At 56.2% G+C, this 23633-nt stretch overlaps 1 protein-coding gene across 2 annotated transcripts in view; it reads left to right on the top strand.

Annotated features, from left to right (window-relative positions):
* LOC140110341 (protein mab-21-like 3) overlaps positions 1-23633 on the top strand; it is a 79280-nt gene that overhangs the window by 31885 nt on the left and 23762 nt on the right. For both annotated transcript variants that reach the window (XM_072132180.1, XM_072132179.1), the window contains one exon: positions 10463-10603. In XM_072132180.1, coding sequence (XP_071988281.1) covers positions 10493-10603 — 111 coding nt within the window. In that variant the 5' untranslated portion in view covers positions 10463-10492. The remainder of the gene's footprint in view (positions 1-10462; positions 10604-23633) is intronic.

Genomic DNA, 23633 nt, shown 5'->3' with positions numbered 1-23633 from the left:
TCCAACCATCTCTGATCTATCTGCTGCCTCCTGCCCTTCACCCTCTCCAACCATCCCTGATCTATCTGCTGCCTCCTGCCCTTCACCCTCTCCAACCATCCCTGATGTATCTGCTGCCTCCTGCCCTTCACCCTCTCCAACCATCCCTGATCTATCTGCTGCATCCTGCCCTTCACCCTCTCCAACCATCCCTGATCTATCTGCTGCCTCCTGGTCTTCTCCCTCTCCAACCATCCCTGATCTATATGCTGCCTCCTGCCCTTCACCCTCTCCAACCATCCCTGATCTATCTGCTGCCTTCTGCCCTTCGCCCCCTCTCCAACCATCCCTGATCTATGTACTGCCTCCTGCCCTTCACCCTCTCCAACCATCCCTGATCTATCTGCTGCCTTCTGCCCTTCACCCTCTCCAACCATCCCTGGTCTATCTGCTGCCTCCTGCCCTTCACCCTCTCCAACCATCCCTGGTCTATCTGCTGCCTCCTGCCCTTCACCCTCTCCAACCATTCCTGATCTATCTGCTGCCTCCTGCCCTTCACCCTCTCCAACCATCCCTGATCTATCTGCTGCCTCCTGCCCTTCACCCTCTCCAACCATCCCTGATCTATCTGCTGCCTTCTGCCCTTCGCCCCCTCTCCAACCATCCCTGATCTATCTGCTGCCTCCTGCCCTTCACCCTCTCCAACCATCTCTGATCTACCTGCTGCCTCCTGCTCTTCACCCTCTCCAACCATCTCTGATCTATCTGCTGCCTGCTGCTCTTCTTCCTCTCCAACCATCCCTGATCTATCTGCTGCCTCCTGCCCTTCGTCCTCTCCAACCATCCCTGATCTATATGCTGCCTCCTGCCTTTCACCCTCTCCAACCATCCCTGGTCTATCTGCTGCCTCCTGCCCTTCACCCTCTCCAACTATCCCTGATCTTTCTGCTGCCTTCTGCCCTTCACCCTCTCTAACCATCTCTGATCTATCTGCTGCCTCCTGCCCTTCACCCTCTCCAACCATCCCTGATCTATCTGCTGCCTCCTGCCCTTCACCCTCTCCAACCATCCCTGATCTATCTGCTGCTTCCTGCTCTTCTCCCTCTCTAACCATCCCTGATCTATCTGCTGTATCCTGCCTTTCACCCTCTCCAACCATCCCTGGTCTATCTGATGTCTCCTGCTCTTCTCCCTCTCCACCCATCCCTGATCTATCTGCTGCCTCCTGCTCTTCTCCCTCTCCAACCATCCCTGATCTATGTGCTGCCTCCTGCCCTTCACCCTCTCCAGCCATCCCTGATCTATCTGCTGCCTCCTGCTCTTCACCCTCTCCAACCATCCCTGATCTATCTGCTGCCTCCTGCCCTTCACCCTCTCCAACCATCCCTGATCTATCTGCTGCTTCCTGCTCTTCTCCCTCTCTAACCATCCCTGATCTATCTGCTGTATCCTGCCTTTCACCCTCTCCAACCATCCCTGGTCTATCTGATGTCTCCTGCTCTTCTCCCTCTCCACCCATCCCTGATCTATCTGCTGCCTCCTGCTCTTCTCCCTCTCCAACCATCCCTGATCTATCTGCTGCCTCCTGCCCTTCACCCTTTCCAACCATCCCTGATCTATCTGCTGCCTCCTGCCCTTAACCCTTTCCAACCATCCCTGATCTATCTGCTGCCTTCTGCCCTTCGCCCCCTCTCCAACCATCCCTGATCTATGTGCTGCCTCCTGCCCTTCACCCTCTCCAACCATCCCTGATCTATCTGCTGCCTCCTGCCCTTCACCCTCTCCAACCATCCCTGATCTATCTGCTGCCTCCTGCCCTTCACCCTCTCCAACCATCCCTGATCTATCTGCTGCCTTCTGCCCTTCGCCCCCTCTCCAACCATCCCTGATCTATCTGCTGCCTCCTGCCCTTCACCCTCTCCAACCATCTCTGATCTACCTGCTGCCTCCTGCTCTTCTCCCTCTCCAACCATCCTTGATCTATATGCTGCCTCCTGCCCTTCACCCTCTCCAACCATCCCTGATCTATCTGCTGCCTTCTGCCCTTCGCCCCCTCTCCAACCATCCCTGATCTATCTGCTGCCTCCTGCCCTTCACCCTCTCCAACCATCTCTGATCTACCTGCTGCCTCCTGCTCTTCACCCTCTCCAACCATCTCTGATCTATCTGCTGCCTGCTGCTCTTCTTCCTCTCCAACCATCCCTGATCTATCTGCTGCCTCCTGCCCTTCGTCCTCTCCAACCATCCCTGATCTATATGCTGCCTCCTGCCTTTCACCCTCTCCAACCATCCCTGGTCTATCTGCTGCCTCCTGCCCTTCACCCTCTCCAACTATCCCTGATCTTTCTGCTGCCTTCTGCCCTTCACCCTCTCCAACCATCTCTGATCTATCTGCTGCCTCCTGCCCTTCACCCTCTCCAACCATCCCTGATCTATCTGCTGCCTTCTGCCCTTTGCCCCCTCTCCAACCATCCCTGATCTATCTGCTGCTTCCTGCTCTTCTCCCTCTCTAACCATCCCTGATCTATCTGCTGTATCCTGCCTTTCACCCTCTCCAACCATCCCTGGTCTATCTGATGTCTCCTGCTCTTCTCCCTCTCCACCCATCCCTGATCTATCTGCTGCCTCCTGCTCTTCTCCCTCTCCAACCATCCCTGATCTATGTGCTGCCTCCTGCCCTTCACCCTCTCCAGCCATCCCTGATCTATCTGCTGCCTCCTGCTCTTCACCCTCTCCAACCATCCCTGATCTATCTGCTGCCTCCTGCCCTTCACCCTTTCCAACCATCCCTGATCTATGTGCTGCCTCCTGCCCTTCATCCTCTCCACCCATCCCTGATCTTTGTGCTACCTCCTGCCCTTCACCCTCTCCAACCATCCCTGATCTATCTGCTGCCATCTGCCCTTCGCCCCCTCTCCAACCATCCCTGATCTATGTACTGCCTCCTGCCCTTCACCCTCTCCAACCATCCCTGATCTATCTGCTGCCTTCTGCCCTTCACCCTCTCCAACCATCCCTGATCTATCTGCTGCCTCCTGCCCTTCACCCTCTCCAACCATCCCTGATCTATCTGCTGCCTCCTGCCCTTCACCCTCTCCAACCATCCCTGATCTATCTGCTGCCTTCTGCCCTTCGCCCCCTCTCCAACCATCCCTGATCTATCTGCTGCCTCCTGCCCTTCACCCTCTCCAACCATCTCTGATCTACCTGCTGCCTCCTGCTCTTCACCCTCTCCAACCATCCCTGATCTATCTGGTGCCTGCTGCTCTTCTTCCTCTCCAACCATCGCTGATTTATCTGCTGCCTCCTGCCCTTCACCCTCTCCAACCATCCCTGATCTATCTGCTGCCTTCTGCCCTTCACCCTCTCCAACCATCTCTGATCTATCTGCTGCCTCCTGCCCTTCACTCTCTCCAACCATCCCTGATCTATCTGCTGCCTTCTGCCCTTTGCCCCCTCTCCAACCATCCCTGATCTATCTGCTGCTTCCTGCTCTTCTCCCTCTCCAACCATCCCTGATCTATCTGCTGTATCCTGCCTTTCACCCTCTCCAACCATCCCTGGTCTATCTGATGTCTCCTGCTCTTCTCCCTCTCCACCCATCCCTGATCTATCTGCTGCCTCCTGCTCTTATCCCTCTCCAACCATCCCTGATCTATGTGCTGCCTCCTGCCCTTCACCCTCTCCAACCATCCCTGATCTATCTGCTGCCTCCTGCCCTTCACCCCCTCTCCAACCATCCCTGATCTATCTGCTGCCTCCTGCCCTTCACCCTTTCCAACCATCCCTGATCTATCTGCTGCCTCCTGCCCTTAACCCTTTCCAACCATCCCTGATCTATCTGCTGCCTTCTGCCCTTCGCCCCCTCTCCAACCATCCCTGATCTATGTGCTGCCTCCTGCCCTTCACCCTCTCCAACCATCCCTGATCTATCTGCTGCCTCCTGCCCTTCACCCTCTCCAACCATCCCTGGTCTATCTGATGTCTCCTGCTCTTCTCCCTCTCCACCCATCCCTGATCTATCTGCTGCCTCTTGCTCTTATCCCTCTCCAACCATCCCTGATCTATGTGCTGCCTCCTGCCCTTCACCCTCTCCAACCATCCCTGATCTATCTGCTGCCTCCTGCCCTTCACCCTCTCCAACCATCCCTGATCTATCTGCTGCCTCCTGCCCTTAACCCTTTCCAACCATCCCTGATCTATCTGCTGCCTTCTGCCCTTCGCCCCCTCTCCAACCATCCCTGATCTATGTGCTGCCTCCTGCCCTTCACCCTCTCCAACCATCCCTGATCTATCTGCTGCCTCCTGCCCTTCACCCTCTCCAACCATCCCTGATCTATCTGCTGCCTCCTGCCCTTCACCCTCTCCAACCATCCCTGATCTATCTGCTGCCTTCTGCCCTTCGCCCCCTCTCCAACCATCCCTGATCTATCTGCTGCCTCCTGCCCTTCACCCTCTCCAACCATCTCTGATCTACCTGCTGCCTCCTGCTCTTCTCCCTCTCCAACCATCCTTGATCTATATGCTGCCTCCTGCCCTTCACCCTCTCCAACCATCCCTGATCTATCTGCTGCCTTCTGCCCTTCACCCTCTCCAACCATCCCTGGTCTATCTGCTGCCTCCTGCCCTTCACCCTCTCCAACCATCCCTGGTCTATCTGCTGCCTTCTGCCCTTCACCCTCTCCAACCATTCCTGATCTATCTGCTGCCTCCTGCCCTTCACCCTCTCCAACCATCCCTGATCTATCTGCTGCCTTGGGCCCTTCGCCCCCTCTCCAACAATCCCTGATCTATCTGCTGCCTCCTGCCCTTCACCCTCTCCAACCATCTCTGATCTACCTGCTGCTCTTCTTCCTCTCCAACCATCCCTGATCTATCCGCTGCCTCCTGCCCTTCGTCCTCTCCAACCATCCCTGATCTATATGCTGCCTCCTGCTTTTCACCCTCTCCAACCATCCCTGGTCTATCTGCTGCCTCCTGCCCTTCACCCTCTCCAACCATCCCTGATCTATCTGCTGCCTTCTGCCCTTCACGCTCTCCAACCATCTCTGATCTATCTGCTGCCTCCTGCCCTTCACCCTCTCCAACCATCCCTGATCTATCTGCTGCCTTCTGCCCTTTGCCCCCTCTCCAACCATCCCTGATCTATCTGCTGCTTCCTGCTCTTCTCCCTCTCCAACCATCCCTGATCTATCTGCTGTATCCTGCCTTTCACCCTCTCCAACCATCCCTGGTCTATCTGATGTCTCCTGCTCTTCTCCCTCTCCACCCATCCCTGATCTATCTGCTGCCTCCTGCTCTTCTCCCTCTCCAACCATCCCTGATCTATGTGCTGCCTCCTGCCCTTCACCCTCTCCAACCATCCCTGATCTATCTGCTGCCTCCTGCTCTTCACCCTCTCCAACCATCCCTGATCTATCTGCTGCCTCCTGCCCTTCACCCTTTCCAACCATCCCTGATCTATGTGCTGCCTCCTGCCCTTCATCCTCTCCACCCATCCCTGATCTATGTGCTGCCTCCTGTCCTTCACCCTCTCCAACCATCCTTGATCTATCTGCTGCCTTCTGCCCTTCGCCCCCTCTCCAACCATCCCTGATCTATGTACTGCCTCCTGCCCTTCACCCTCTCCAACCATCCCTGATCTATCTGCTGCCTTCTGCCCTTCACCCTCTCCAACCATCCCTGATCTATATGCTGTCTCCTGCCCTTCATCCTCTCCAACCATCCCTGATCTATGTGCTGCCTTCTGCCCTTCGCCCCCTCTCCAACCATCCCTGATCTATGTACTGCCTCCTGCCCTTCACCCTCTCCAACCATCCCTGATCTATCTGCTGCCTTCTGCCCTTCACCCTCTCCAACCATCCCTGGTCTATCTGCTGCCTCCTGCCCTTCACCCTCTCCAACCATCCCTGGTCTATCTGCTGCCTCCTGCCCTTCACCCTCTGCAACCATTCCTGATCTATCTGCTGCCTCCTGCCATCACCCTCTCCAACCATCCCTGATCTATCTGCTGCTGCCCTGCACCCTCTCCAACCATCCCTGATCTATCTGCTGCCTTCTGCCCTTCGCCCCCTCTCCAACCATCCCTGATCTATCTGCTGCCTCCTGCCCTTCACCCTCTCCAACCATCTCTGATCTACCTGCTGCCTGCTGCTCTTCTTCCTCTCCAACCATCCCTGATCTATCCGCTGCCTCCTGCCCTTCATCCTCTCCAACCATCCCTGATCTATATGCTGCCTCCTGCTTTTCACCCTCTCCAACCATCCCTGGTCTATCTGCTGCCTCCTGCCCTTCACCCTCTCCAACCATCCCTGATCTATCTGCTGCCTTCTGCCCTTCACCCTCTCCAACCATCTCTGATCTATCTGCTGCCTCCTGCCCTTCACCCTCTCCAACCATCCCTGATCTATCTGCTGCCTTCTGCCCTTTGCCCCCTCTCCAACCATCCCTGATCTATCTGCTGCTTCCTGCTCTTCTCCCTCTCCAACCATCCCTGATCTATCTGCTGTATCCTGCCTTTCACCCTCTCCAACCATCCCTGGTCTATCTGATGTCTCCTGCTCTTCTCCCTCTCCACCCATCCCTGATCTATCTGCTGCCTCCTGCTCTTCTCCCTCTCCAACCATCCCTGATCTATGTGCTGCCTCCTGCCCTTCACCCTCTCCAACCATCCCTGATCTATCTGCTGCCTCCTGCTCTTCACCCTCTCCAACCATCCCTGATCTATCTGCTGCCTTCTGCCCTTCACCCTTTCCAACCATCCCTGATCTATGTGCTGCCTCCTGCCTTTCATCCTCTCCACCCATCCCTGATCTATGTGCTGCCTCCTGCCCTTCACCCTCTCCAACCATCCTTGATCTATCTGCTGCCTCCTGCCCTTCGCCCCCTCTCCAAGCATCCCTGATCTATGTACTGCCTCCTGCCCTTCACCCTCTCCAACCATCCCTGATCTATCTGCTGCCTCCTGCTTTTTACCCTCTCCAACCATCCCTGATCTATCTGCTGCCTCCTGCCCTTCACCCTCTCCAACCATCCCTGATCTATCTGCTGCCTCCTGCCCTTCACCCTCTCCAACCATCCCTGATCTATCTGCTGCCTCCTGCCCTTCACCCTCTCCAACCATCCCTGATCTATCTGCTGCCTCCTGCCCTTCACCCTCTCCAACCATCCCTGATCTATCTGCTGCCTCCTGCTCTTCTCCCTTTCCAACCATCCCTGATCTATCTGCTGCCTCCTGCCCTTAACCCTTTCCAACCATCCCTGATCTATCTGCTGCCTCCTGCTTTTTACCCTCTCCAACCATCCCTGATCTATCTGCTGCCTCCTGCTCTTCTCCCTCTCCAACCATCCCTGATCTATCTGCTGCCTCCTGCCCTTCACCCTCTCCAACCATCCCTGGTCTATCTGCTGCCTTCTGCTCTTCACCCTCTCCAACCATCCCTGATCTATCTGCTGCCTCCTGCTCTTCTCCCTCTCCAACCATCCCTGATCTATCTGCTGCCTCCTGCTCTTCACCCTCTCCAACCATCCCTGATCTATCTGCTGCCTCCTGCTTTTCACCCTCACCAACCATCCCTGGTCTATCTGCTGCCTCCTGCTCTTCACTCTCCACCCGTCACTGATCTATATTATGTCCCCTGTCCTTCATCCTCCCAATCCATCACAGATCTATCTGAAAACATCTTTGACCTTCATCACTCAGCAATCACCTTGTACATCACTGATCCATAACTAACCCAGACTCATTAATCATTTATCTCCAATGTCACTGAGTGCACTACAGCCCCAGGACGATCGCCTATAAGTAAGCTTTCTACTGCCCCCTACAGACCATGTCTATTAAGAGCCCAGTAGAATCACTAATATCCTAGTAAAATCTTGACAACCACTCTCCAATAAACCCCACCAAGTTACCTGCTGACCACCACTCTCCTATATACCCCACCAAGCTACCTGCTGACCACCACTCTCCTATATACCGCACCAAGCTACCTGCTCACCACCACTATCCTATATACCCTCACTGACCTACCTGCTGACCACCACTCTCCTATATACCCCGCCAAGCTACCTGCTGACCACCACTCTCCTATATACCGCACCAAGCTACCTGCTGACCACCACTCTCCTATATACCCCACCAAGCTACCTGCTCACCACCACTCTCCAATAAACCCCACCAAGTTACCTGCTGACCACCACTCTCCTATATACCCTCACCAAGCTACCTGCTCACCACCACTCTCCTATATACCCTCACCAACCTACCTGCTGACCACCACTCTCCTATATACCCCACCAAGCTACCTGCTGACCACCACTCTCCAATAAACCCCACCAAGTTACCTGCTCACCACCACTCTCCTATATACCCTCACCAAGCTACCTGCTCACCACCACTCTCCTATATACCCTCACCAACCTACCTGCTGACCACCACTCTCCTATATACACCACCAAGCTACCTGCTGACCACCACTCTCCAATAAACCCCACCAAGTTACCTGCTCACCACCACTCTCCTATATACCCTCACCAAGCTACCTGCTCACCACCACTCTCCTATATACCCTCACCAACCTACCTGCTGACCACCACTCTCCTATATACACCACCAAGCTACCTGCTGACCACCACTCTCCAATAAACCTCACCAAGTTAACTGCTCACCACCACTCTCCTATATACCCTCACCAAGCTACCTGCTGACCACAACTCTCCAATAAACCCCACCAAGTTACCTGCTCACCACCACTCTCCTATATACCCTCACCAAGCTACCTGCTCACCACCACTCTCCTATATACCCTCACCAACCTACCTGCTGACCACCACTCTCCTATATACCCCACCAAGCTACCTGCTGACCACCACTCTCCTATATACCCTAACCAACCTACCTGCTGACCACCACTCTCCTATATACCCTCACCAACCTACCTGCTGACCATCACTGTCCTATATACCCTCACCAACCTACCTGACCACCACTCTCCTATATACCCAACCAAGGTACCTGCTGACCATCACTCTCCTATATACCCTCACCAACCTACCTGACCACCACTCTCCTATATACCCAACCAAGGTACCTGCTGACCACCACTCTCCTATATAGCTCACCAAGTTACCTGCTGACCACCACTCTCCTATATACCCCACCAAGCTACCAGCTGACCACCACTCTCCTATATACCCCACCAAGCTACCTGCTGACCACCACTCTCTTATATACCCTCACCAACCTACCTGCTGACCACCACTCTCCTATCCAGGGGTCAGGCTGGTGTGTGAGCCGTCTCCAGGGGTCAGGCTGGTGTGTGAGCCGTCTCCAGGGGTCAGGCTGGTGTGTGAGCTGTCTCCAGGGGTCAGGCTGGTGTGTGAGCTGTCTCCAGGGGTCAGGCTGGTGTGTGAGCTGTCTCCGGGGGTCAGGCTGGTGTGTGAGCCGTCTCCGGGGGTCAGGCTGGTGTGTGAAATGTCTCCAGGGGTCAGGCTGGTGTGTGAGCTGTCTCCAGGGGTCAGGCTGGTGTGTGAGCTGTCTCCAGGGGTCAGGCTGGTGTGTGAAATGTCTCCAGGGGTCAGGCTGGTGTGTGAGCTGTCTCCAGGGGTCAGGCTGGTGTGTGAGCTGTCTCCAGGGGTCAGGCTGGTGTGTGAGCTGTCTCCGGGGGTCAGGCTGGTGTGTGAGCTGTCTCCGGGGGTCAGGCTGGTGTGTGAGCCGTCTCCGGGGGTCAGGCTGGTGTGTGAGCTGTCTCCGGGGGTCAGACTGGTGTGTGAGCTGTCTCCGGGGGTCAGGCTGGTGTGTGAGCCGTCTCCAGGGGTCAGGCTGGTGTGTGAGCTGTCTCCAGGGGTCAGGCTGGTGTGTGAGCCGTCTCCAGGGGTCAGGCTGGTGTGTGAAATGTCTCCAGGGGTCAGGCTGGTGTGTGAGCTGTCTCCAGGGGTCAGGCTGGTGTGTGAGCTGTCTCCAGGGGTCAGGCTGGTGTGTGAAATGTCTCCAGGGGTCAGGCTGGTGTGTGAGCTGTCTCCAGGGGTCAGGCTGGTGTGTGAGCTGTCTCCGGGGGTCAGGCTGGTGTGTGAGCTGTCTCAAGGGGTCAGGCTGGTGTGTGAGCTGTCTCCGGGGGTCAGGCTGGTGTGTGAGCCGTCTCCAGGGGTCAGGCTGGTGTGTGAGCTGTCTCCAGGGGTCAGGCTGGTGTGTGAGCCGTCTCCAGGGGTCAGGCTGGTGTGTGAGCCGTCTCCAGGGGTCAGGCCGGTGTGTGAGCCGTCTCCAGGGGTCAGGCTGGTGTGTGAGCTGTCTCCAGGGGTCAGGCTGGTGTGTGAGCTGTCTCCAGGGGTCAGGCTGGTGTGTGAGGTGTCTCCATGGGTCAGGCCGGTATGTGGGCCGTCTCTGGGGCCATTGATGTATCCTGCATAGAAGAGCCCTCTACCGTCACCGGAGTCCCTGTGTTACATGCGCTTCTCACACTCATCTACATCTGTCTGTCACCAGGGGGAATCCCGTCATCGCAACGTCTCCCGCATGGTGGAGGAGGTCCAGGACATCATGTTGGCGCTCACCACACAGATAAACTCCTGGGACTCCAGGTTCCACAGCATTTCCAACTCTGGGATCCACAGCGACAACCTGAAGGTGAGAGAAGACCTGCGTGCGGGATACCGCGGGGTCTTATAAAGATTAGGCTTATGGAGGGTATTGAGGAATACGCTTGGCCCCATTGATTCTTTCTACTGTACAGAACTATTAATTGATACAGTGTATAACCATTAAAGGACATTTCCCACCAGGATGAAGGGTTGTAAACCAAGCACTGAACCGCTAGTCTGTGCTCCCCCCTCTGGTACTGACATACTGGTGTGTGCTCCTCCCTCTGGTACTGACATACTGGTGTGTGCTCCCCCCTCTGGTATTGACATACTGGTGTGTGCTCCTAGCTCTGGTACTGACATACTGGTGTGTGCTCCTCCCTCTGGTACTGACATACTGGGGTGCGCTCCTCCCTCCGGTACTGACATACTGGTGTGTGCTCCTCCCCTCTCTGGTACTGACATACTGGTGTGTGCTCCCCCCTCTGGTACTGACATACTGGTGTGCGCTAACCCCTCTGGTACTGACATACTGGTGTGTGCTCCCCCCTCTGGTACTGACATACTGGTGTGTGCTCCCCCCTCTGGTACTGACATACTGGTGTGTGCTCCTCCCCTCTCTGGTACTGACATACTGGTGTGTGCTCCCCCCTCTGGTACTGACATACTGGTGTGCGCTAACCCCTCTGGTACTGACATACTGGTGTGTGCTCCCCCCTCTGGTACTGACATACTGGTGTGTGCTCCCCCCTCTGGTATTGACATACTGGTGTGTGCTCCCCCCTCTGGTACTGACATACTGGTGTGTGCTCCTCCCTCTGGTACTGACATACTGGTGTGTGCTCCCCCCTCTGGTACTGACATACTGGTGTGTGCTCCTCCCCCCTCTGGTACTGACATACTGGTGTGTGCTCCCCCCTCTGGTATTGACATACTGGTGTGTGCTCCTCCCTCTGGTACTGACATACTGGTGTGTGCTCCCCCTCTGGTACTGACATACTGGTGTGCGCTCCTCCCTCTGGTACTGACATACTGGTGTGTGCTCCTCCCTCTGGTACTGACATACTGGTGTGTGCTCCTCCTTCTGGTACTGACATACTGGGGTGTGCTCCCCCCTCTGGTACTGACATACTGGTGTGTGCCCCCCCCTTGGTACTGACATACTGGTGTGTGCTCCTCCCTCTGGTACTGACATACTGGTGTGTGCTCCCCCCCTCTGGTACTGACATACTGGGGTGTGCTCCCCCCTCTGGTACTGACATACTGGTGTGTGCCCCCCCCTTGGTACTGACATACTGGTGTGTGCTCCTCCCTCTGGTACTGACATACTGGTGTGTGCTCCCCTCTGGTACTGACATACTGGTGTGTGCTCCCCCCTCTGGTACTGACATACTGGTGTGTGCTCCCCTCTGGTACTGACATACTGGGGTGCGCTCCTCCCTCTGGTACTGACATACTGGTGTGCGCTCCCCCCCTCTGGTACTGACATACTGGTGTGTGCTCCCTCCTCTGGTATTGACATACTGGTGTGTGCTCCCCCCTCTGGTACTGACATACTGGTGTGTGCTCCTCCCTCTGGTACTGACATACTGGGGTGTGCTCCTCCCTCTGGTACTGACATACTGGTGTGTGCTCCCCCCCCCCCTCTGGTACTGACATACTGGTGTGTGCTCCTCCCTCTGGTGCTGACATACTGGTGTGTGCTCCTCCCTCTGGTACTGACATACTGGTGTGTGCTCCTCCCTCTGGTACTGACATACTGGTGTGTGCTCCCCTCTCTGGTACTGACATACTGGTGTGTGCTCCCCCCTCTGGTACTGACATACTGGGGTGTGCTCCCCCCTCTGGTACTGACATACTGGGGTGTGCTCCCCCCTCTGGTACTGACATACTGGGGTGTGCTCCCCCCTCTGGTACTGACATACTGGTGTGTGCTCCTCCCTCTGGTACTGACATACTGGTGTGTGCTCCCCCCTCTGGTACTGACATACTGGTGTGTGCTCCCCCCTCTGGTACTGACATACTGGTGTGTGCTCCTAGCTCTGGTACTGACATACTGGTGTGTGCTCCCCCCTCTGGTACTGACATACTGGTGTGTGCTCCTCCCTCTGGTACTGACATACTGGTGTGTGCGCTCCTCCCTCTGGTACTGACATACTGGTGAGTGCTCCCCCCTCTGGTACTGACATACTGGTGTGTGCTCCCCCCTCTGGTACTGACATACTGGTGTGTGCTCCCCCTCTGGTACTGACATACTGGTGTGTGCTCCTCCCCTCTGGTACTGACATACTGGTGTGTGCTCCCCCCTCTGGTACTGACATACTGGTGTGTGCCCCCCCCTTGGTACTGACATACTGGTGTTTGCTCCTCCCCCCTCTGGTACTGACATACTGGTGTGTGCTCCTCCCTCTGGTACTGACATACTGGTGTGTGCTCCTCCCTCTGGTACTGACATACTGGTGTGTGCTCCTCCCTATGGTACTGACATACTGGTGTGTGCGCCCCCCTCTGGTACTGACATACTGGTGTGTGCTCCTCCCTCTGGTACCGACATACTGGTGTGTGCTCCTCCCTCTGGTACTGACATACTAGTGTGTGCTCCCCCCTCTGGTACTGACATACTGGTGTGCGCTCCCCCCCTCTGGTACTGACATACTGGTGTGTGCTCCTCCCTCTGGTACTGACATACTGGTGTGTGCTCCCCCCTCTGGTACTGACATACTGGTGTGTGCTCCCCCCCCCTCTGGTACTGACATACTGGTGTGTGCTCCTCCCTCTGGTGCTGACATACTGGTGTGTGCTCCTCCCTCTGGTACTGACATACTGGTGTGTGCTCCTCCCTCTGGTACTGACATACTGGTGTGTGCTCCCCTCTCTGGTACTGACATACTGGTGTGTGCTCCTCCCTCTGGTACTGACATACTGGGGTGTGCTCCCCCCTCTGGTACTGACATACTGGGGTGTGCTCCCCCCTCTGGTACTGACATACTGGGGTGTGCTCCCCCCTCTGGTACTGACATACTGGTGTGTGCTCCTCCCTCTGGTACTGACATACTGGTGTGTGCTCCCCCCTCTGGTACTGACATACTGGTGTGTGCTCCCCCCTCTGGTACTGACATACTGGTGAGTGCTCCCCCCTCTGGTACTGACATACTGGTGTGTGCTCCCCCCTCTGGTACTGACATACTGGTGTGTGCTCCTCCCTCTGGTACTGACATACTGGTGTGTGCTCCTCCCTCTGGTACTGACATACTGGTGTGTGCTCCTCCCTCTGGTACTGACATACTGGTGTGTGCGCCCCCCTCTGGTACTGACATACTGGTGTGTGCTCCTCCCTCTGGTACTGACATACTGGTGTGTGCTCCTCCCTCTGGTACTGACATACTGGTGTGTGCTCCCCCCACTGGTACTGACATACTGGTGTGTGCTCCTCCCTCTGGTACTGACATACTGGTGTGTGCTCCCCCCTCTGGTACTGACATACTGGTGTGTGCTCACCCCTCTGGTACTGACATACTGGTGTGCGCTCCTCCCTCTGGTACTGACATACTGGTGTGTGCTCCCCCCTCTGGTACTGACATACTGGTGTGTGCTCCTCCCTCTGGTACTGACATACTGGTGTGTGCTCCTCCCTCTGGTACTGACATACTGGGGTGCGCTCCTCCCTCTGGTACTGACATACTGGTGTGTGCTCCTCCCCCCTCTGGTACTGACATACTGGTGTGTGCTCCCCCCTCAAGTACTGATATACTGGTGTGCGCTCCTCCCTCTGGTACTGACATACTGGTGTGTGCTCCCCCCTCTGGTACTGACATACTGGTGTGTGCTCCCCCCCTCTGGTACTGACATACTGGTGTGTGCTCCCCCCTCTGGTACTGACATACTGGTGTGTGCTCCTCCCTCTGGTACTGTCATACTGGTGTGTGCTCCCCCTCTGGTACTGACATACTGGTGTGTGCTCCCCCCTCTGGTACTGACATACTGGTGTGTGCTCCCCCCTCTGGTACTGACATACTGATGTGTGCTCCCCCCCTCTGGTACTGACATACTGGTGTGCGCTCCTCCCTCTGGTACTGACATACTGGTGTGCGCTCCTCCCTCTGGTACTGACATACTGGGGTGCGCTCCTCCCTCTGGTACTGACATACTGGTGTGTGCTCCCCCCTCTGGTACTGACATACTGGTGTGTGCTCCTCCCCTCTGGTACTGACATACTGGTGTGTGCTCCCCCTCTGGTACTGACATACTGGTGTGTGCTCCTCCCCTCTGGTACTGACATACTGGTGTGTGCTCCCCCTCTGGTACTGACATACTGGTGTGCGCTCCTCCCTCTGGTACTGACATACTGGTGTGCGCTCCTCCCTCTGGTACTGACATACTGGTGTGTGCTCCCCCCTCTGGTACTGACATACTGGTGTGTGCTCCCCCCTCTGGTACTGACATACTTATGTGTGCTCCCCCCCCTCTGGTACTGACATACTGGTGTGTGCTCCCCCCTGTGGTACTGACATACTGGTGTGTGCTCCCCCCTCTGGTACTGACATACTGGTGTGTGCTCCTCCCTCTGGTACTGACATACTGGTGTGTGCTCCTCCCTCTGGTACTGACATACTGGTGTGTGCTCCTCCCTCTGGTACTGACATACTGGTGTGCGCTCCTCCCTCTGGTACTGACATACTGGTGTGTGCTCCTCCCTCTGGTACTGACATACTGGGGTGCGCTCCTCCCTCTGGTACTGACATACTGGTGTGTGCTCCTCCCCCCTCTGGTACTGACATACTGGTGTGTGCTCCTCCCTCTGGTACTGACATACTGGTGTGTGCTCCTCCCTCTGGTACTGACATACTGGTGTGTGCTCCTCCCTCTGGTACTGACATACTGGGGTGCGCTCCCCCCTCTGGTACTGACATACTGGTGTGCTCCTCCCTCTGGTACTGACATACTGGTGTGTGCTCCCCCCTCTGGTACTGACATACTGGTGTGTGCTCCCCCCTTTGGTACTGACATACTGGTGTGTGCTCCTCCCTCTGGTACTGACATACTGGTGTGTGCTCCTCCCTCTGGTACTGACATACTGGTGTGTGCTCCCGCTCTGGTACTGACATACTGGTGTGTGCTCCCCCCTCTGGTACTGACATACTGGTGTGTGCTCCCCCCTCTGGTACTGACATACTGATGTGTGCTCCCCCCCTCTGGTACTGACATACTGGTGTGCGCTCCTCCCTCTGGTACTGACATACTGGTGTGCGCTCCTCCCTCTGGTACTGACATACTGGGGTGCGCTCCTCCCTCTGGTACTGACATACTGGTGTGTGCTCCCCCCTCTGGTACTGACATACTGGTGTGTGCTCCTCCCCTCTGGTACTGACATACTGGTGTGTGCTCCCCCTCTGGTACTGACATACTGGTGTGTGCTCCCCCCTCTGGTACTGACATACTGGTGTGTGCTCCCCCCTCTGGTACTGACATACTTATGTGTGCTCCCCCCCCTCTGGTACTGACATACTGGTGTGCGCTCCTCCCTCTGGTACTGACATACTGGTGTGTGCTCCTCCCTCTGGTACTGACATACTGGGGTGCGCTCCTCCCTCTGGTACTGACATACTGGTGTGTGCTCCTCCCCCCTCTGGTACTGACATACTGGTGTGTGCTCCTCCCTCTGGTACTGACATACTGGTGTGTGCTCCTCCCTCTGGTACTGACATACTGGTGTGTGCTCCTCCCTCTGGTACTGACATACTGGGGTGCGCTCCCCCCTCTGGTACTGACATACTGGTGTGCTCCTCCCTCTGGTACTGACATACTGGTGTGTGCTCCCCCCTCTGGTACTGACATACTGGTGTGCTCCTCCCTCTGGTACTGACATACTGGTGTGTGCTCCTCCCTCTGGTACTGACATACTGGTGTGTGCTCCTCCCTCTGGTACTGACATACTGGTGTGCTCCCCCTCTGGTACTGACATACTGGTGTGTGCTCCTCCCTCTGGTGCTGACATACTGGTGTGTGCTCCTCCCTCTGGTACTGACATACTGGTGTGTGCTCCTCCCCTCTGGTACTGACATACTGGTGTGTGCTCCTCCCTCTGGTACTGACATACTGGTGTGCTCCCCCTCTGGTACTGACATACTGGTGTGTGCTCCCCCCTCTGGTACTGACATACTGGTGTGTGCTCCTCCCTCTGGTACTGACATACTGGTGTGTGTTCCCCACTCTGGTACTGACATACTGGTGTGTGCTCCCCCCTCTGGTACTGACATACTGGGGTGTGCTCCTCCCTCTGGTACTGACATACTGGTGTGTGCTCCCCCTCTGGTACTGACATACTGGTGTGTGCTCCCCCTCTGGTACTGACATACTGGTGTGCGCTCCTCCCTCTGGTACTGACATACTGGTGTGTGCTCCTCCCTCTGGTACTGACATACTGGTTTGTGCTCCTCCCTCTGGTACTGACATACTGGTGTGCTCCCCCCTCTGGTACTGACATACTGGGGTGTGCTCCCCCCTCTGGTACTGACATACTGGTGTGTGCTCCTCCCTCTGGTACTGACATACTGGGGTGTGCTCCTCCCTCTGGTACTGACATACTGGTGTGCGCTCCTCCCCCCTCTGGTACTGACATACTGATGTGTGCTCCCCCCTCTGGTACTGACATACTGGGGTGTGCTCCCCCCTCTGGTACTGACATACTGGTGTGTGCTCCCTCCCTCTGGTACTGACATACTGGTGTGCGCTCCCCCCTCTGGTACTGACATACTGGTGTGTGCTCCCCCCTCTGGTACTGACATACTGGTGTGTGCTCCCCCCTCTGGTACTGACATACTGGTGTGTGCTCCCCCCCTCTGGTACTGACATACTGGTGTGTGCTCCCCCCTCTGGTACTGACATACTGGTGTGTGCTCCCCCCCTCTGGTACTGACATACTGGTGTGTGCTCCCCCCTCTGGTAATGACATACTGGTGTGCTCCTCCCTCTGGTACTGACATACTGGTGCGCTCCTCCCTCTTGTACTGACATACTGGTGTGTGCTCCTCCCTCTGGTACTGACATACTGGTGTGTGCTCCCCCCTCTGGTACTGACATACTGGTGTGTCCTCCCCCCTCTGGTACTGACATACTGGTGTGTGCTCCCCCCTCAAGTACTGATATACTGGTGTGCGCTCCTCCCTCTGGTACTGACATACTGGTGTGTGCTCCCCCCTCTGGTACTGACATACTGGTGTGTGCTCCCCCCCTCTGGTACTGACATACTGGTGTGTGCTCCCCCCTCTGGTACTGACATACTGGTGTGTGCTCCTCCCTCTGGTACTGACATACTGGTGTGTGCTCCCCCTCTGGTACTGACATACTGGTGTGTGCTCCCCCCTCTGGTACTGACATACTGGTGTGTGCTCCCCCCTCTGGTACTGACATACTGATGTGTGCTCCCCCCCCTCTGGTACTGACATACCGGTGTGCGCTCCTCCCTCTGGTACTGACATACTGGTGTGCGCTCCTCCCTCTGGTACTGACATACTGGGGTGCGCTCCTCCCTCTGGTACTGACATACTGGTGTGTGCTCCCCCCTCTGGTACTGACATACTGGTGTGTGCTCCTCCCCTCTGGTACTGACATACTGGTGTGTGCTCCCCCTCTGGTACTGACATACTGGTGTGTGCTCCCCCCTCTGGTACTGACATACTGGTGTGTGCTCCCCCCCTCTGGTACTGACATACTGGTGTGTGCTCCCCCCTCTGGTACTGACATACTGGTGTGTGCTCCTCCCTCTGGTACTGACATACTGGTGTGTGCGTCCCCCTCTGGTACTGACATACTGGTGTGTGCTCCCCCCTCTGGTACTGACATACTGGTGTACGCTCCTCCCTCTGGTACTGACATACTGGTGTGCGCTCCCCCCTCTGGTACTGACATACTGGTGTGTGCTCCTCCCTCTGGTACTGACATACTGATGTGTGCTCCCCCCCCCTCTGGTACTGACATACTGGTGTGTGCTCCCCCCTCTGGTACTGACATACTGGTGTGTGCTCCTCCCTCTGGTACTGATATACTGGTGTGTGCTCCTCCCTCTGGTACTGACATACTGGTGTGCGCTCCTCCCTCTGGTACTGACATACTGGTGTGTGCTCCTCCCCTCTGGTACTGACATACTGGTGTGTGCACCTCCCCCCTCTGGTACTGACATACTGATGTGTGCTCCCCCCCCTCTGGTACTGACATACTGGTGTGCGCTCCTCCCTCTGGTACTGACATACTGGTGTGTGCGGTCCTCCCTCTGGTACTGACATACTGGGGTGCGCTCCTCCCTCTGGTACTGACATACTGGTGTGTGCTCCCCCCTCTGGTACTGACATACTGGTGTGTGCTCCTCCCCTCTGGTACTGACATACTGGTGTGTGTTCCCCCTCTGGTACTGACATACTGGTGTGTGCTCCCCCCTCTGGTACTGACATACTGGTGTGTGCTCCCCCCTCTGGTACTGACATACTTATGTGTGCTCCCCCCCTCTGGTACTGACATACTGGTGTGCGCTCCTCCCTCTGGTACTGACATACTGGGGTCCGCTCCTCCCTCTGGTACTGACATACTGGTGTGTGCTCCTCCCCCCTCTGGTACTGACATACTGGTGTGTGCTCCTCCCTCTGGTACTGACATACTGGTGTGTGCTCCTCCCTCTGGTACTGACATACTGGGGTCCGCTCCTCCCTCTGGTACTGACATACTGGTGTGTGCTCCTCCCCCCTCTGGTACTGACATACTGGTGTGTGCTCCTCCCTCTGGTACTGACATACTGGTGTGTGCTCCTCCCTCTGGTACTGACATACTGGTGTGTGCTCCTCCCTCTGGTACTGACATACTGGGGTGCGCTCCCCCCTCTGGTACTGACATACTGGTGTGCTCCTCCCTCTGGTACTGACATACTGGTGTGTGCTCCCCCCTCTGGTACTGACATACTGGTGTGTGCTCCTCCCTCTGGTACTGACATACTGGTGTGTGCTCCCCCCTCTGGTACTGACATACTGGTGTGTGCTCCTCCCTCTGGTGCTGACATACTGGTGTGTGCTCCTCCCTCTGGTACTGACATACTGGTGTGTGCTCCTCCCCTCTGGTACTGACATACTGGTGTGCGCTCCTCCCTCTGGTACTGACATACTGGTGTGTGCTCCTTCCTCTGGTACTGACATACTGGGGTGCGCTCCTCCCTCTGGTATTGACATACTGGTGTGTGCTCCCCCCTCTGGTACTGACATACTGGTGTGTGCTCCTCCCTCTGGTACTGACATACTGGTGTGTGCTCCTCCCTCTGGTACTGACATACTGGTTTGTGCTCCCCCCTCTGGTACTGACATACTGGTGTGTGCTCCTCCCTTTGGTACTGACATACTGGTGTGTGCTCCCCCCTCTGGTACTGACATACTGGTGTGTGCTCCCCCCTCTGGTACTGACATACTGGGGTGTGCTCCTAACTCTGGTACTGACATACTGGTGTGTGCTCCTCCCCCCTCTGGTACTGACATACTGGTGTGTGCTCCCCCTCTGGTACTGACATACTGGTGTGTGCTCCCCCCTCTGGTACTGACATACTGGTGTGTGCTCCTCCCTCTGGTACTGATATACTGGTGTGTGCTCCCCCCTCTGGTACTGACATACTGGTGTGTGCTCCTCCCTCTGGTACTGACATACTGGTGTGTGCTCCCCCCTCTGGTACTGACATACTGGTGTGTGCTCCCCCCTCTGGTACTGACATACTGGGGTGTGCTCCTAACTCTGGTACTGACATACTGGTGTGTGCTCCTCCCCCCTCTGGTACTGACATACTGGTGTGTGCTCCTCCCTCTGGTACTGACATACTGGTGTGCTCCCCCTCTGGTACTGACATACTGGTGTGTGCTCCCCCCTCTGGTACTGACATACTGGTGTGTGCTCCTCCCTCTGGTACTGATATACTGGTGTGTGCTCCCCCCTCTGGTACTGACATACTGGTGTGTGCTCCTCCCTCTGGTACTGACATACTGGTGTGTGCTCCCCCCTCTAGTACTGACATACTGGTGTGTGCTCCTCCCTCTGGTACTGACATACTGGTGTGTGCTCCTCCCTCTGGTACTGACATACTGGGGTGCGCTCCCCCCTCTGGTACTGACATACTGGTGTGTGCTCCTCCCCCCTCTGGTACTGACATACTGGTGTGTGCTCCTCCCTCTGGTACTGACATACTGGGGTGCGCTCCCCCCTCTGGTACTGACATACTGGTGTGTGCTCCTCCCTCTGGTACTGACATACTGGTGTGTGCTCCTCCCCCCTCTGGTACTGACATACTGGGGTGTGCTCCCCCCTCTGGTACTGACATACTGGTGTGTGCTCCCCCCTCTGGTACTGACATACTGGTGTGTGCTCCCCCCTCTGGTACTGACATACTGGTGTGTGCTCCCCCTCTGGTACTGACATACTGGTGTGTGCTCCTCCCCTCTGGTACTGACATACTGGTGTGTGCCCCCCCCCTTGGTACTGATATACTGGTGTGTGCTCCCCCCTCTGGTACTGACATACTGGTGTGTGCTCCCCCTCTGGTACTGACATACTGGTGTGTGCTCCTCCCCTCTGGTACTGACATACTGGTGTGTGCTCCCCCTCTGGTACTGACATACTGGTGTGTGCTCCTCCCCTCTGGTACTGACATACTGGTGTGTGCTCCCCCTCTGGTACTGACATACTGGTGTGTGCTCCTCCCCTCTAGTACTGACATACTGGTGTGTGCGCTCCTCCCTCTGGTACTGACATACTGGTGTGTGCTCCTCCCCTCTGGTACTGACATACTGGTGTGCGCTCCTCCCTCTGGTACTGACATACTGGTGTGTGCTCCTTCCTCTGGTACTGACATACTGGGGTGCGCTCCTCCCTCTGGTATTGACATACTGGTGTGTGCTCCCCCCTCTGGTACTGACATACTGGTGTGTGCTCCTCCCTCTGGTACTGACATACTGGTGTGTGCTCCTCCCTCTGGTACTGACATACTGGTTTGTGCTCCCCCCTCTGGTACTGACATACTGGTGTGTGCTCCTCCCTTTGGTACTGACATACTGGTGTGTGCTCCCCCCTCTGGTACTGACATACTGGTGTGTGCTCCCCCCTCTGGTACTGACATACTGGGGTGTGCTCCTAACTCTGGTACTGACATACTGGTGTGTGCTCCTCCCCCCTCTGGTACTGACATACTGGTGTGTGCTCCCCCTCTGGTACTGACATACTGGTGTGTGCTCCCCCCTCTGGTACTGACATACTGGTGTGTGCTCCTCCCTCTGGTACTGATATACTGGTGTGTGCTCCCCCCTCTGGTACTGACATACTGGTGTGTGCTCCTCCCTCTGGTACTGACATACTGGTGTGTGCTCCCCCCTCTGGTACTGACATACTGGTGTGTGCTCCCCCCTCTGGTACTGACATACTGGGGTGTGCTCCTAACTCTGGTACTGACATACTGGTGTGTGCTCCTCCCCCCTCTGGTACTGACATACTGGTGTGTGCTCCTCCCTCTGGTACTGACATACTGGTGTGCTCCCCCTCTGGTACTGACATACTGGTGTGTGCTCCCCCCTCTGGTACTGACATACTGGTGTGTGCTCCTCCCTCTGGTACTGATATACTGGTGTGTGCTCCCCCCTCTGGTACTGACATACTGGTGTGTGCTCCTCCCTCTGGTACTGACATACTGGTGTGTGCTCCCCCCTCTAGTACTGACATACTGGTGTGTGCTCCTCCCTCTGGTACTGACATACTGGTGTGTGCTCCTCCCTCTGGTACTGACATACTGGGGTGCGCTCCCCCCTCTGGTACTGACATACTGGTGTGTGCTCCTCCCCCCTCTGGTACTGACATAGTGGTGTGTGCTCCTCCCTCTGGTACTGACATACTGGGGTGCGCTCCCCCCTCTGGTACTGACATACTGGTGTGTGCTCCTCCCTCTGGTACTGACATACTGGTGTGTGCTCCTCCCCCCTCTGGTACTGACATACTGGGGTGTGCTCCCCCCTCTGGTACTGACATACTGGTGTGTGCTCCCCCCTCTGGTACTGACATACTGGTGTGTGCTCCCCCCTCTGGTACTGACATACTGGTGTGTGCTCCCCCTCTGGTACTGACATACTGGTGTGTGCTCCTCCCCTCTGGTACTGACATACTGGTGTGTGCCCCCCCCTTGGTACTGATATACTGGTGTGTGCTCCCCCCTCTGGTACTGACATACTGGTGTGTGCTCCCCCTCTGGTACTGACATACTGGTGTGTGCTCCTCCCCTCTGGTACTGACATACTGGTGTGTGCTCCCCCTCTGGTACTGACATACTGGTGTGTGCTCCTCCCCTCTGGTACTGACATACTGGTGTGTGCTCCCCCTCTGGTACTGACATACTGGTGTGTGCTCCTCCCCTCTAGTACTGACATACTGGTGTGTGCGCTCCTCCCTCTGGTACTGACATACTGGTGTGTGCTCCCCCCCTCTGGTACTGACATACTGGGGTGCGCTCCCGCCTCTGGTACTGACATACTGGTGTGTGCTCCCCCCTCTGGTACTGACATACTGGTGTGTGCTCCCCCCTCTGGTACTGACATACTGGTGTGTGCTCCCCCTCTGGTACTGACATACTGGTGTGTGCTCCCCCCTCTGGTACTGACATACTGGTGTGTGCTCCCACTCTCTGGTACTGACATACTGGTGTGTGCTCCCCCCTCTGGTATTGACATACTGGTGTGTGCTCCCCCCTCTAGTACTGACATACTGGTGTGTGCTCCTCCCCTCTGGTACTGACATACTGGTGTGTGCTCCCCCCTCTGGTATTGACATACTGGTGTGTGCTCCCCCCTCTAGTACTGACATACTGGTGTGTGCTCCTCCCTCTGGTACTGACATACTGGGGTGCGCTCCCCCCTCTGGTACTGACATACTGGTGTGTGCTCCCACTCTCTGGTACTGACATACTGGTGTGTGCTCCCCCCTCTGGTACTGACATACTGGTGTGTGCTCCTCCCTCTGGTGCTGACATACTGGTGTGTGCTCCTCCCTCTGGTACTGACATACTGGTGTGTGCT

The sequence above is a fragment of the Engystomops pustulosus genome, unplaced genomic scaffold, assembly GCF_040894005.1.
Source record: "Engystomops pustulosus unplaced genomic scaffold, aEngPut4.maternal MAT_SCAFFOLD_256, whole genome shotgun sequence".
Taxonomy (NCBI): Eukaryota; Metazoa; Chordata; class Amphibia; order Anura; family Leptodactylidae; genus Engystomops; species Engystomops pustulosus.
Note: the sequence above shows the minus strand (reverse complement) of the source record. Positions and strands in the feature narration are given on the sequence as shown.